The 14,366-nt window shown below is 42.9% G+C and overlaps 1 protein-coding gene across 1 annotated transcript; it reads right to left on the bottom strand.

Moving 5' to 3' along the window:
• IL6 (interleukin 6) lies at nucleotides 1–3,262 on the bottom strand. Its single transcript, XM_040060856.1, has 4 exons — nucleotides 3,005–3,262; nucleotides 2,788–2,901; nucleotides 2,421–2,567; nucleotides 1–192 (listed from the first exon to the last, which is right to left on the bottom strand). The coding sequence occupies exons 1-4, from the start codon at nucleotides 3,260–3,262 to the stop codon at nucleotides 1–3; spliced, it is 711 nt and encodes a 236-aa protein (XP_039916790.1).
• Nucleotides 3,263–14,366: the final 11,104 nt, after the last annotated feature.

A 14,366-nucleotide genomic window follows, 5' to 3' on the forward strand; every position in this document is an offset into this window, starting at 1 on the left:
TCAAACACTGAAACTCCTGGTGTTTTTCAAATAGCGCACGGCCCTCACTGTCTTCTCCATAAATGAAGTAAAATCTCGGAGGATGAGCTGGATGGTGATTTTCTCTGTCCAGGCCGTAGTGGACTTCAGCTTTGTGTGGAGGGATTCCTGGGTGGCTGCATCTGGGATGATCACTTCTTCGGGATTGATCACCTGTGAAAAAGACAATATTGGGAGCCCTTGGTTAAAACACTGTCAACTGAGCCTGTTGGAGAGCATCAGTTCCCAACCTGCTGCATATCTGTTCTTTCTGTACTGCAGACAAGAGCTCTCCCTGGGACCTGTGCTTTCCTCCAGCCCTGTTTCTGTGCAGAGGTGTGAGGAATGCTGATGCCTGCTATGATTGCTGTGTAGGAGTCTCTGGGCTACACTCTTCTGGTTTGAATGGGACCTCTGGCATTGCAGTCCAGCAGGCTCTGAGCAGGTCAGTACACCCCTCCTGCTCTCTGGCAGTCGTGTGGTTGGTTAGCTGGGGAGGTGCTGATCATGGTTTGTCCTAACCTGTACTGCTCCATCCTGAGTCATAAGCTGGCTGGCTGACATTGGAGTACTCTCACATTTTGTAGCAGATTAGCAAGTTTCCAAAGATGTCAAACTTGTTTAGCTGCTTAATTCTTACTTTCCAGGCATTTAGTCTCATGTGAGACTAAGTGCCACCAACTTTCACTGATACGTGAGAGCATAACCACAAGATGAGTAAAAGTTATTTATCTAATGAGTTATTTATCTAATGTTGACTCACAGTCCTGTGCACCCAATACCTAAAGGCCTTTGAAGAACTTGTCCCAAGAAGTGGGACTTCAGAAAATGCTGACTCTGAAAATGGGAGTTACACACCCAAATAATGGAGCTGTTTTAGGTGATTTGGAGTCCAAAGTTATAGCAAAGTTAAGCATCTGCTTAAACCTTAGGAGCTCTCCTACCCTTTAACAAGTGACAAAAAATGCAAACCTCCTTCTGGAGCATCTTTTGTGTGAAATATAAGAGAGAAGTATGCTCCCTATCCAGACTACTTGGGAGTGTGTTCTGATCACACCCCCTTTTCCTGGTATGCCCAGCTCCTTGTTGTGCTCTGGTAAAGTCTGTAGCTGGATATCCACAGGTATCATGCTGGTGGATCTGTTTAACCACAAGTGATGGACTCTGGCTTTGCTGTCCTTGCCTTAAATAGCAGATTTTTTCTCTCACAAAGAAAAAATTTCCAACATGAAGATCAAGGCTTTTTCTCAAAAACTCCATAGTTTCTACACCTGCAGGTTTTGCTTTTGATCACTGTGTTTAATTCTGCCTCTTTTGATTACCTTGGTCAAAAAAAAACCCATCCAAAGCCCCAAACCCAACCCAAAGAACCTAGTCTCTCACTTTTGAAGCAAACTTTCTGCAAACTTGTGTATCAAGCTGGAAGCCAGTACTCAGTTGCTGTCTTATGACAGGACTATTATTCTCAGCTAGCACAGTGTGAAAAAAAGCAGTTCAGCTTCCTTTCACATAAAGAATGATGGGCATAAGTAAATATGTTAGGAAAGGTATGGCAAACACACAATACACAATAGGCTTTTCACATGCTGAAAATTTCCTGGAAGGAAATTATGCCCCAAGACTTCTGCCGTCCTTACCTGGGTGTTTTTTAATTAGGTAAATGGTTTCCCCAAAGACACAAGGATTATTAAAGGATTGTTAAAATGAGCAAGAACTACAGGAATTAAGTGAATTTTTAAAGTGTGACCTTTCAAAGCTCTCCAAAACATGAAATATGTCTGTCAGAATTTACTAGCATTTTAGTTTATCAAATCAAGAGAGAAATGGCTATTTTTATGAAAGATTTTTTATCAGCAAAGTATGTGTTTTTCAGTAGGCAGCTATCTGGTATATTGATCTGGTATATTGACAGCAATACCTCAATATACTGTACAGATTGGCTTAAAAGTTTGTTTTGGAGAGTTTTAAAGATAAATAATATTGTAAAAATACACTTTCAAAAAAAAAGTTGCTGACTTATATTTCTCAGTGTGTTCCTACATTAGTACCAGCTGAATTGCAGTTCTGCAATTAGAAAGAAGCTCCCTGAGAAATCTTATTTCTATCAGCCAGTTTAATATATTTGTTCTTAAAACAATGATGTGTTCAGTTGGTTTGGAAATTATAAGTAATAATAAAAAGTAGGAACAAGAGTTGTTTCTTTATGAAAAGAAAGTGAAACTTTGTAGACCCTCTATGTCATAAGGGTAAGATCTAAGCATAAGGAACTGTCACCTGTTTTTTCAAGGAACTGAAACCTAGCATCCCCTGTTTCACAAAACATTAGCTATTTCTGACTTCACATCAGTATTAAGCCACAAAAATTATAAAAAAAATTAAATTTAAATTTAAAACCAACTCACCATCTGTCTTAGGGTGCGAGCCAGGTGCTCTGTACTAAAGGATAGCGATTCAACATTTTGATTTTCACTGATAAAAGTTTCTTGTACGTATTTGAGGTATGTCTGAAATGTATAAAGCCCGCTGGAGATCTTTCTCAAGCATTTATCCTGAAACGAGAGAAAGGTGAGAAAGTCACTTAGAGTTCAAACTGCCTTGATCTCAATGCTGCTTGCAGGTTGGCAGATGATGCTTATATAAATGTGGAGGTCTAGCCAAAGGCGGCTAGAGCCGGCAAAGATCTTTAGGTCAACTTCCACAGTTCTTTTGAGCGGGCAATACCTGCCCCAGGTATACAGGATTAGACCAGAAGAGAGAGCGGTTCCTTGCCTCATTAAAGCCGGCGAGCAGACACCCATCTTCCTCCGTCACTTTGGGGAGGTTGAGGTTGTTGTAGAGGAGCAGTTCCATGCTGTTCTGGCAGACGGTAAACTTCTCGCACATCTGGGGAGAGACACGGAGAGGTTTGGTCGCACCTCGTCAGGAGGCGGCCGCGCCCGGGCCGGGCGTGTGAGCGTGTGCGAGCCCGCGGTGCGGCCGTACCCACCTCGTCCTGCAGCTGTGCCGCCCGGGCGTGCAGCAGCCGCGCCAGCCGCAGGCTGTCGGGCAGCGCCGCCCGCCGCGCCGCCGCCTCGTCCGGCTCGGCCTCCCCCGAGGAGTCTGCGTTGGGCAGCGGGGCGGCGGCGGCCCGCGGCACCAGCAGCAGCAGCAGCAGCGGCGGCGGCAGCAGCGCGGCGCGGAGGGCGGGCGGCCGGCGGCGGCCGGCGCGGGCACGGTCGCAGCCGCGGTCCCGGGAAAACTTCATGGTGCGGCTTCTTCTCGACTCCGGCCCCGACCCCTTCTCGTCTGCGAGGCTGGCGGGATGAATGAGCTCCGGGCATCCCTGAACGTGTATTTATTGAGGGGGCTTCGAGATTATTCATGGCCTGGGAAAATCCAGCATGAGAACACGGGGGGTGTGTGCTCACGGAGCGCGCCGGCTTGACAGGGCTGCTCGGGAGCCGGGATTGTGAAACGGGCCGGGGCGGGGGGGGGCAGCCGAAAGCGGCCGGTGGGAACATGAAGTAATCGCGCTCCGTAACTCCTTGTGGGCCGGGCTGCCCCCCGCCCCCGCCGCCGGCTCACCTGCCCGCGGGGTCCCGGCCGCGGCTGGAGCCCCCCGGCCCGGCTTTCTCCGAGCCTCTCGGCTCCAGCCGCGCACGAACCCCTGGAAATCACACGTGCTTACCTGTGTACGCACATACTTTATTTATGCTAGATGCTTCCGCGTGTTTTAATATTTTAATGTGGTTTCATGTTTCACGGGTTTTGTATGATGTACAATTATCTCTGTGTTTTAGCTATTTTTATTATTTGTCTATGAGAAACGAAATGCCCCCGTTTAGATGCTGGGTAGTACAGGTCGCAAGTTGCCTCTTTCTGAGTGAACTAAGTGTGGGTAGGGCTAAATACATCAAATGCTTTAAATGGACCAAAGCCAGCTCCTACGGGAGGGTGGCTGCAGGAAATGCCACGAAGTTCCCTGTTATCTTATATGCTGCCTTATCTCTTTCTGCCTACCTGGTAGCTGCTACAGGAATTTTAACCTTTCAGGGGGACTCTTCACCCAGGGCAAGTGTCCCTCTTGGGATCAATCTTGTAGAATGCAGGCTGAGTCAAACTGTATAAGGCATGCTGACATTGAACTTGTGGAATGTCTTGAGCTGATTTTGGCCAAACTGCCAGGTTATTTTTTTTTTTTTTTCTTATTTTCCTTCTCTTTTGTAGTATGAAATCGGTTATGTTTTCTCACAAAGGGAAGACCGGAGTCTGCATTGGGGGCTGCTAACAGGAGGGTACTGAGTGAGGAGAACAGAACATGAGGCATAAGAGGGGTGTTAGAGACAGTACAGAAGCTGAAAAATACCCCAGATACTTCTACTTCATTTTCTAAAAACAGCCTGAAAAGAGAGAAGGAAGCAGGGTACTACTGTTTTTTATTTAACGCCACTTTCTGCCAATAGCAGAAAAGCAGTTGCAGTAATTTTGCTCAGTGGAGCGATATTAGAGCTGGAATGCAAGGGTGAGAGAGCAGCTTTCAACAGCAGCAGTCCGTCTCTGCCCAGGTACCCAAGTGCAGCAGGGAGGATACTGCCAGAAGAGTATCTGCTGTAATGTCAGGTCTGTGGTATTAGGCATAGAAGAAAGCATGCCACTAGCAGTATGTTTGACTGTTATCAATGAAAAGATTCAACTGAAATGTGCTAAAGGATTAAAACAGCCAGGCCAGATGAGCTCAAAGCCTGGTATTTGCTTTTGGATAACCATCAGAGGCAGATACATCAGGGAGGAACGCCTGCCTACCTCTTTTTCCACTTGCGATAGCACATGGATGTACATGTCTCAGGGATTTCCTTCCGCTGCCAGACGACTCATAGGCTGTTCTCTGCAGCCAGCCAAACTTTTCCTTTACCTAACCCAAGTGAAAATACTGTTCTTGGAATGATGAAAACTTGATAGAAGGCTGTGTTTCCTTAATAATACATTTTCAGCAAGCATTCTGTAATTTAGTCTTGTCTGTATCTCTGTAATTCTTAATTTTGTTAACTTGTTTTATGGGTTGTCATATTCTCATTGTGTCATGAAAGTCTCTGTTCCTTAGAAATTTTCAGAGAACATTTTTGTGCTGATCACTGTTATACAGTCTTGCTGATGTTTGTAGTTGCATCTGGAGAGTGAAATAAAAGCAAGTTTCAACTCTTCCTCATCTAAAAGTCTCTAAGCCTTCAGTTACTGTTTTCTCATTTCAGAGTTTTGTTTACTTTTTTATATGAATGTCCATGTGACTTTTCAGAAGTACAAAGTATACTTACATGCTCCAGTGAAAGGTACTCACTAATGGCTTAGAAACTCCATTTGATAATCTAGGACAAAGCATAGCATTCAAAGGAAGAAGGAACTGGAATTTACACAATAGCATTAGAATACTTCTCTTTGGACGCTTTGGACGGTTTATTATGGGAAAATCACTTATTTAATTGGTACCGTACATAGAAGAAATACTTTTGCACTGATCTATCTGTAATAATGGTTAAATTTTGGGGAGGGCTTAAAGGAGGTCCACACTGTATTACTAATTAGTCCACACTGAATTACACTGATTTATCTTTAGTCACGTTGTTCAAAATGTAGTAAGCCCTGAACAAACACCACTTGCTTATGGGTTACCTACAGATCAGGAGATCTGCCTGGTACTTAAAATGTAGGAATATTATTACTGAGGCTCTAAGGCATAGTTTCTAGATGCCAAGGAATTTCTTTCCTTCATAGCATCTTTGTAATACTGCAGATTACTGTTCTTGCATCCTTTTATTTCTATTGCACTTTGTTTCACTGTTCAAATTTTTTCTTTTCATTTATACTGCCAACAAGATGGCTGCATCCTTGTATGTAAACACTTCCTAAGGTGGGATTTCAGAAATTCTCAGTGTTTAACCAACTTTTTTTTTTTTCTGTCTGAGAAATGAGCACTACTACTGCACATTTCTGTTGGAGCAGAGGGACCATTTCTGAGCGTTGTAAAAAATCTCTCCAATTGTCACACATGAAAATTGTTCCCGGTTCCAGTCAAGGGTCCGTTTATAGCAAATCCAGGATCATCCCATGTGTGTTTTCTAGGATCAATGTGCAACTTATTGACCCATTCTGGAAAAGTTTCTCTTTCTTCTGGAATTGCTCTGCCTGTGGGCAAGCCTGTGTCACTTCTGCTCTTGATAACCTGGGAGATCTGCAGAGAGGACCCTGTTTTCGGGAGAGGTGGGTGACGCCAACATGGAAATGCTATTGTCACTGAAGAATTCAACAAACTGCAGATTTGTTGTGGTCAAAACTTTTCTCCCCCATTCTGTGAGCCATCAGGCACACGTCTACAAGGAGCCCCACCGTATACTGGGGCAATGCCTGGTGCCATTGGCAGCAGCAGGGGACCTTGCTTGCTGAGTGTTGTGAGTCAACGCAACATAAATGCCATTTATGGCATTCCTAGATGGAAAACTAAGGTCTTTCAATGAGGTAGAATTACTAGGGTTGCAGTAAGTTCCACTCCAATATGTGTGTTTGGTTTGACTGTCTTTTTCTTTCTAATAATCTCCACTATTCTACAGTAGTGAGGAAACCAGTAATGTTTATTTGGGTATTATGACTTAAAATAGTACTGTTGGTAGTAAGAGAAGAAATACAACGGAAAATGTGGTGTTCTTCTATAGAAGTGTTAGACTGTGTGTGTCAGAAGTGGGATCATGACAATCACCAAGAAAATAACTTCCAAATATTTTGAATGATGAGGAAAGCTGATGTCGTCTTCCTCTGACATATTTTTGGTTGAAATTCCTCAAAGCTTTTAACGAGGGAACTTGAATTACTACAGATCTTGTAAAGAGTGTCAGAGTTCTTTGTAATGTTAAACCAAGCTGCCCTGTGCTGTATTTGAAGTGAACAGGTTGAACAGGTCAGTAATACCCTGTGTTCACGTTTCTCATAAGCAAACATTGCTTTGACAAGCTGCGTGTCACCAAGGAGCGCTGGTGCACTTGACTAACAGCCCATCACTTTTGTGGCTTGGCGCATTCTTTGCTTCTCTGTTGGTTGTTTGCCAAGTAACTGCCAAGTTGTTTGGGGTTTTTTTGGTGAAAATCTTTGGGGAGTGCTCATTTTTCTTTCCTAAAGGAAGACTTGCATAATTTTTAAACAAGACTAAGATGTGTAGTAATACTTGAATTTTTTTTTCTTGAGTGCATCATGTGCAAATACCATGAATTTCCTTGCCTTAAGCTAAATCAGAGGTTTAGAGGAAAAAAAATTACCTACCTTTAAATTATGTCCTGTTATTCAGAAGATAAGTAATGCTGTGGTTTTCTCTAGTCAGCTTCCAGCAGACAACTTCCAGCCATGCAGTCTTAGGTTAAAGAGGTCCTAAATATAACGGTTCTTGGGAAACGCCTGAATGCTACAAGACACAGCTAATGCTAAATAGACACATGTCCTTCAAGTCAAAATCATTGCAGGCATTTTAATGGTGGAATGGGAATATTGTGGCACCTGACAGTGAAACTAGATTTGCATCAGGAGCGCTTTGCTGCTGTGACTGCGCTGATAAATGGCCTCAGGAGGCAATTTGATGAACTTTTCTCATGGAAGCAAGGTAGCTGTTGCTTTGTCTCCATTACAGCACAGTGTGCCTGGTGGGGTGGGTGGTGCCCTTTTTACAGCTGCATGAGACGCCAGAACAGAGAGCTGGCCAAGTTAGAGACACTGGTGGCCTTGGGTCTTTCACAAGCAGCATGCTGTTATCTGGCTTGTTTTGTGAGCATTACCAACAAGGACAATACACTGTTTTGACAGGGATCCCATTTTGTCAGCATTGTGTTTTGAATTGTTGTAGGACTGTTGTGCTAAAAAAAACCCTCTGTCTGTTTTTAAAAATTAATTGATTGTTAAGTTCCACTTGTGTTTAAGGAACTTCTCAGTTCCCATTGAGCTTGCTTTCTAAGCATGAAAGATGAAAATTCAAAGAAGTGATTAAAAAATTCAAAATTCAAATACGATGAAGAAGAGTGAAGTGTTTCAGTCACCAGAGAAGATGACAGAGCTGAAAAGGGATCACAGTGAGGAGCCTCAGTGTATGGGAGGTACTGAATGGTGTAAGTATTTGTCTTTATTGTTTGCCGTTTTTAACATGGTACATTAGATGTAGATTGTGTTTCACAAAGCGTTCAAAAGGGGGGTTTTCCCTCCAAGGAACTTGCTCAATGCCAAAGGAAACTGAAGGGTGCCAATGTTTATAATCCCACTCATGAATGCATACCAAGTCTAGCTCACCTCACTAAAGAGGATCTATTTCGCTTTAAATAAAAACTCGTGTGTTGTTCCATGAGACATCTGTAAATCTAACTATGTTTACCTTTGTCCATGGCCAATGTTTTTCTGCCCATAATCTCATTATCAGACTATTGTCTCACTTGGTTTGACGTTTAGCCATGCATTCTCCAGCATTCTCGTTCTGCTTTTCCTGGTGGTTGCCTTTCTGTGACTTGGTAAATTACCTACAAATAAGCCAAGTCACTTAACAAAATTTTAATGTTTTTTTCCTGGAAAGCAGTGGTTTCTCTCTGTAGTGAGAACAGAAGTTGGGTGGCATCAGTGGTAAAAGTATTGTAACTCCATTGTCAGAATGAGATGCAAGGCTTCAGTACATTCCTTTTGGGAGATGACTTTTCAATAGCACTTAGTATGTGTTGGAAGTTACCCAGATGGATAACTGGAAAACCAGAATGCAAAGTGCACCTTCAATAAGTGTTGTGCACCTTCATAAAGGTTTTCTAAGTCAAGCATCCTGTAGTGACACAGTGAAGCTGCTGTGGAGTTTGCCACTTTGATCATACCATTTTTTTGAGAAAGCTGAGTATCACTACTCAGAAAGTGCCTTACACATTGGGGGATTTGAGTCTTCCTTTCTGGGTGAGTTCTAGGAAACTTCTTTATTATTCTAAATTGAATTTGTGAAAGGGAACCTACTTACCGGAGCAGGAGCCCTTTCTAATTGCATACTAGCACACTGTAATAGGATTAATAGGTTGTGCTGTGTAATATTCACTCTTCCCACACTGCTGTTCTTGAAGCAAAATTGTCCTGTGGGCCAGACTACCTATAAAGACTTTGGTCCCATTACTGGAGGATCTGAGTGGTCTAGATCCAATGAATTTTTTCCTTCAGATGGTCAGTTAATAGTCTGATGCTTTTTTGTTTAGATTGCTCAACCAGGATGTGGGAGATGTTGAATCATATCCCTTCCTTATTTAAACGAATTGTGAACCCAGATTTACTCCTTTACAGGAAAGTCTCCCAACTCCCAAGAAGAATATTGGCCAAGATGTTTTTCTATCCCTCCTCTTAAAGGGATAGATAGATTGTTTTTGTCAGAAAGAGATCAGGTGCCTGTGTGCCACCTCAGTGGGTTGACCTGGCTTCCAAGGGAAGTTTGCCCAAATTTATAGTACAAAAATTTCAGACCTTGGGCAGAAATAGAAAATGATTTCCAGGGCCACTGACCTCAGATCTGCTGAGTGAGCCTGGGCAGAGATGAAGGCCTCACTTCCTTCATGGGCTGTTTTATGGAAGGAAGAGTGGTTCCTGTGTTGAAACTGAAGAAGACTGGGTGGCAGGTCCTCCCTGGCAAAGGGTCCTGGCTACCTGGGAGTCAGTCACACCTGCTTCCTGAGGGGAAATAGCTCCTCTCCCTGGAGTTTCTTTTGCATTGGTGCAAGAGCTTCTGATGCAACTCACCAGCTCTCACATACCCCTTCCTTGGCAGGGGCTCTGTGCGTGCCTGGCAGGGGAACACCACAGCTCTGCCCGCTCTGGTCAGGCGCTCCTCGCTGTGAAGTCCCTTGGTATCGCTCCTCAAAAATGCAGACTGTACTCAGTTTCCCCTGCTGATGTTAAAATTACGTACGAGACCAGAAGTTAAAAATAAAAACCAGAAGCAGTCAAGCTGAACCTCTCTGATATGAAACCATCCCCTTCCCCCCAGCTCTTCCCTATGCTACGCCCAGCCCTTCTCTGCGGCGGCAGCTACGTGTGACAATGGCAGTTTTGGTGTGGAGAGGGAATTTGTTGGGAATCTCCCTTTGTACTTTAGCTCAGCATCATCAACCATCACTCCCTGCTGCTCTTACTTAGATTGTCAGTGTTACTCACAAACACTCAAATATTGAGATCTCTATGGTCTACTTTTTTCTGATTCTCCTTGTCTGGACTTGTCAGTATTTTGAAAGTGCCTAGACTTTCAAAACATGCCTACGTGAAGGCAGCGAGGGGTATTGTCTCTATTCCTTATGAATACAGGGACAATTGGCAAACATGAACAGTGAGCAGAGGCCTTGGTCAGACTTACAGGCATTTTTAAGGAAGGGTAAATTAAAATTTTCACTATCTGTTTGCAACAGTTGATGCAATTTTTCTTGTGAGAAGTTGCATATTTTATATATTTTGCAAAATTACTACTTTCTAAAATTTGATGTTCTGCTATTTTGTTTTTAAGTCATATAGAAGACACTCCATGGAGACTCCTATGCTGTTACCAACTGCACATTAAGTCTCCCATTTAGGCTGGGTACCACACAATTATTTAGTGAAATCTGCTGCTTTCTGCATAACATTTAGCATCTAATTCCACAACTGTTATAAGCTGATATAGAAACATAGAATCATACATTAGTGTGCTGCCCCTGGGCTTATTTATTACTCAAATTTAGTTTAAAGCTCTTTCAATGAGCCCAGCTAACTCCTGGGAAGTGGGGACATGCTACCAAATAGGTACAAATGTGGGAAGGATGCTACTGAAAAAGGGCATCACTGCTGGTCTGTATGCTGACTTCTGCCACGAATCACTTTTTCTCACTACTTCCCATGTGTGTCAGCACTAGTGTTTGAGCTGTTATGTCAGACTGAGGAGGGGATCTAGCTGGAAAATAAGACACCAAAGGAATTTAATAGTTTTCATTAAGATCCGGTCTGTGATCTGAGTGACTCTCTGCCTGCCTGAGCACTTGAGTCAGTATGATGGAGCAAGCTGCAATGCCTGACTCCTGGGAGAGTATCAATAACAAATTAATAAAAATCACAATCGTTTTGTGTTAAACATGAAAGCTGTTATAACTCATCTCAAAACAAATTTCACCTCTCATACCTCCAAAGCAGTGCACACTCTTGAAAACAGATTTAAAAAGGAGGAAGTTTTAAGACATTGATGTGGTCATCACTTTTTATTAACAAACAAAGCTAGTAGCTTAAGTCAATTTGAATTCATGAGGATTTTTGTCTCCCCACCTGCTTTCAACTCCAGACAATATTTAGGACAAATTATTCTTGTTGTTATTATTATTATTATTATTAGTCCCTGACTGGTCTTTTTGGTCAGCTCTACCCTCTTGCCCACGGAAAGCTATTGCACGTGTTTTAAACTGTTGTAACTCCATTGATTTTGATAGAACTTCACTTGCCTGATGGAAGAGCAAAGAGAGTCATGCAGCTGCATGACCACTGTCATGCTTTGCCATCTGAATGGGTAAGCTGACAGCTGTCATTTTTTTCTGCTCTGTGATGGAGTTGCAAAACCCTTTAGACAGCAAATTTCATGAGCTGATAACCCCTGGAAACAGAGTGTTTGAAAGGAGCATTGACGTGTTGGACACATGGTTTATCCACAACTCCCAGTGCTCTTGGGTCTATAGAAAACATCTGCAGAATAAAAAGCCTGAAAGCAGTCAGGAAAACAAAGCTGATTTTCCTGGCTTATGATGATGATGAAAAAAATGGTTGGAAGGCTCCTTTAGCATTTCTAGAATTCCATTACTTTTTGTTCCATGTTTCAAATCTTCTTTGTTGTGTCCCTATAGAGAAAATATTTGTAAATAATTTCAGGGAATAGGTCACAGGGGTAATGAAAATATCTGCTTCTCAGAAGAGTAAGATCAGCGTCAGAGAGGAAAAGTTGTTTTAAAACTTGCTCAAAGACAATATAAAATGACTGTGAAGAGGGTGAACTCAGTGGCAACATTTCTATTGAATTCATTATGAAACTGGCACTGTCTTATATATAAAAGGAAAGACAGAAAAGTGGGAAATGGCTTCTACCATCCCTCCTGAAATCTTTATAATTTGTTCACTCTCTACTGGGCCTGAGCTCCTTCTCATCAGGTTTTGAGGAAACTCTTTTAAAGGCAGTACCATCAAAACCAAGCCTAGCACAGTAAGAAATACACTAGTTTTTTGGGATACCACAAGGAAGAAAATAAGTCAGGTGATACCAGAAAAGGAGGAATTACTAGCAAATATTAGATGACACTCTTTGAAAGCCTTTGCTTGCCATTGACGCAGGACACTTCTTTGCCAGGGAAAAAAGTCACCTTGCCTGTTCTGCCACTTCTTCCTTCAAGTTGGTCCCTTAAGCATTAGTAATTCTGATGTAGCCTGGAGTAACTCTTCTTAGAGTGAAGATTAAATGTTTCAAAGTACATGATGGGATCATGATATTTCATAATTCCAAAATGAAGTCACATGTTTTCTGTAGTAACAAGCTTTTTGTTTTGAAATAGATTTTCTGTGGCCACTTGCCAGAAGTGATACTTATTGTTAAAGATTTTGAAATAGATTACTTGTTTATTTTAATTTGAGAAAAAGGTTGTAACACTTCTAATTTGTTCAGTAAAGGCTTTTCCCTGAATAGCTCCCCCTGACATCTGTAGGAACCTTTAATCCCACAGTCCCTTGATACTTCTGAAGTTTGCTTTTAGCTTCCTACTTATGTGTATTTTTTTTTTTTTTGTATCCTCAACCCTCTCCCCTGCATCTAGGTTCAGCTTTATCAAATGTATTTTCCCCAAAATCTCCTTGTGCCTATAGAATGTTCCTTTTTGTGGTATTGCATGTGATAGGCTTCCTTTCAGTCTTAAGACAGCATCAAACTATAAAGTATAGACAATTTTAGGCTTTGACCTGGACTGAAAAAGCCATGGAATATAATTTCCTCAGATAGCCTCAGACAATATTTATTTTCCTGATAAAACACCAGTGAAGTCCTTTGGAGCAGCTCATGCACATATTTAGTCTACTTTCTGCTCTTTCCTAATATATTTTTTACTTTTGTTTCTTGCTTCAGCATTTGCAGCCTGTCATTCTCACCGAGCATTTATCCGGAAGAACAAGGTCAGATGAAAAGCATCCTTTACGCTACTGCAAGCCAAGGCTACTCTGCAGGCTTGCAAAGGAAATATCAGCAAGAGTTTTCATCAGCTTTGTTTTCTTCCCTTCAGGAATCTGGAATGCTTTTAGTAAATCATGAGTTACTTACATGAAATAGAAAATATCTCTTTTTATCTGTGAAAGATCTAAAAAATCAGGAGTGGCTCCTGGCGTGTCCAAATTGTGGGAAATCTGTGATAGCTGCTCAGATTTTTTTGTCCTGACCGCAAAGTGAATTAGGAATGAGAATCTAGAATGGGTTTTTCTGGTGCTAAAGTGGGGCATATTTACTGAGATGGCTTTTTACAAATTGAATGGATATTAGGTAAGTGTAGGGAATATTGGTCCATGATGTCTCTTGCTCTGGAGCTCGGTGATGATGTTACGCCTCAAACACAAATGTCCAGGGCCAGGGACTGTTGGCATTGCAAGTGTCACCACGAATCGGTTGATTCAGAAGCCACAGGGCAGGGACAGACTTTCTGAACCACAGCTCCTGACGTCTGTAATGTCATCCTCAGTGACACAGCTGTCCTCTTCCTGATGCAAGAAAAGGGGCATGATTTCTTCAGCTATGTCTGCTACCTCCACTACAGACAGCGGTGTGCTGCTGCACTGTGGTACAGCGAGGTGTTCTGTATGTCAGCTGTAATGAGTAACAGGCATGAGCCGATGCCTGAGGTGGTTCCTCTTCTGGGAGGGGAGAGCATTCCCCCTCCTCGGGTTCATGCTTCCATGGGCTGATTCACAGCGAAGCTGCTGAAAACTCCATGTGGTGTTTTACAGACTCAAACCGAGGGGAAGCAGCTCCTCTCGCCGCTGTGGGACCGACTCCTCTCTGTGGTGGGGAACCTCTGGCAGAGGAATGGTCTCCATGGAAAATTTTAGCTTTTGCTCTTAAAGGAGCCAGAGGATGGCCTCTGGCACTTCACGTGGCCTGGAATTGTTCCTGATTGTTGAAGCGTTCCTGCTTGCGTATCCATTTCCCCAGCTCCTTCCACAGGGTTATCTTAGGTGTGCAAGAACCGCAAGCAGGTGCTTCGGCCGATGTTTCTGAGCCAGCCTGTGTGCGCCTGTGCGCAGTGGGACAGGTGAGGATGGCTGCTGCGCCTTCCTCCTTCAACAAAGCT

Source organism: Hirundo rustica, chromosome 1 (genome assembly GCF_015227805.2).
Source record: "Hirundo rustica isolate bHirRus1 chromosome 1, bHirRus1.pri.v3, whole genome shotgun sequence".
Classification (NCBI taxonomy): domain Eukaryota; kingdom Metazoa; phylum Chordata; class Aves; order Passeriformes; family Hirundinidae; genus Hirundo; species Hirundo rustica.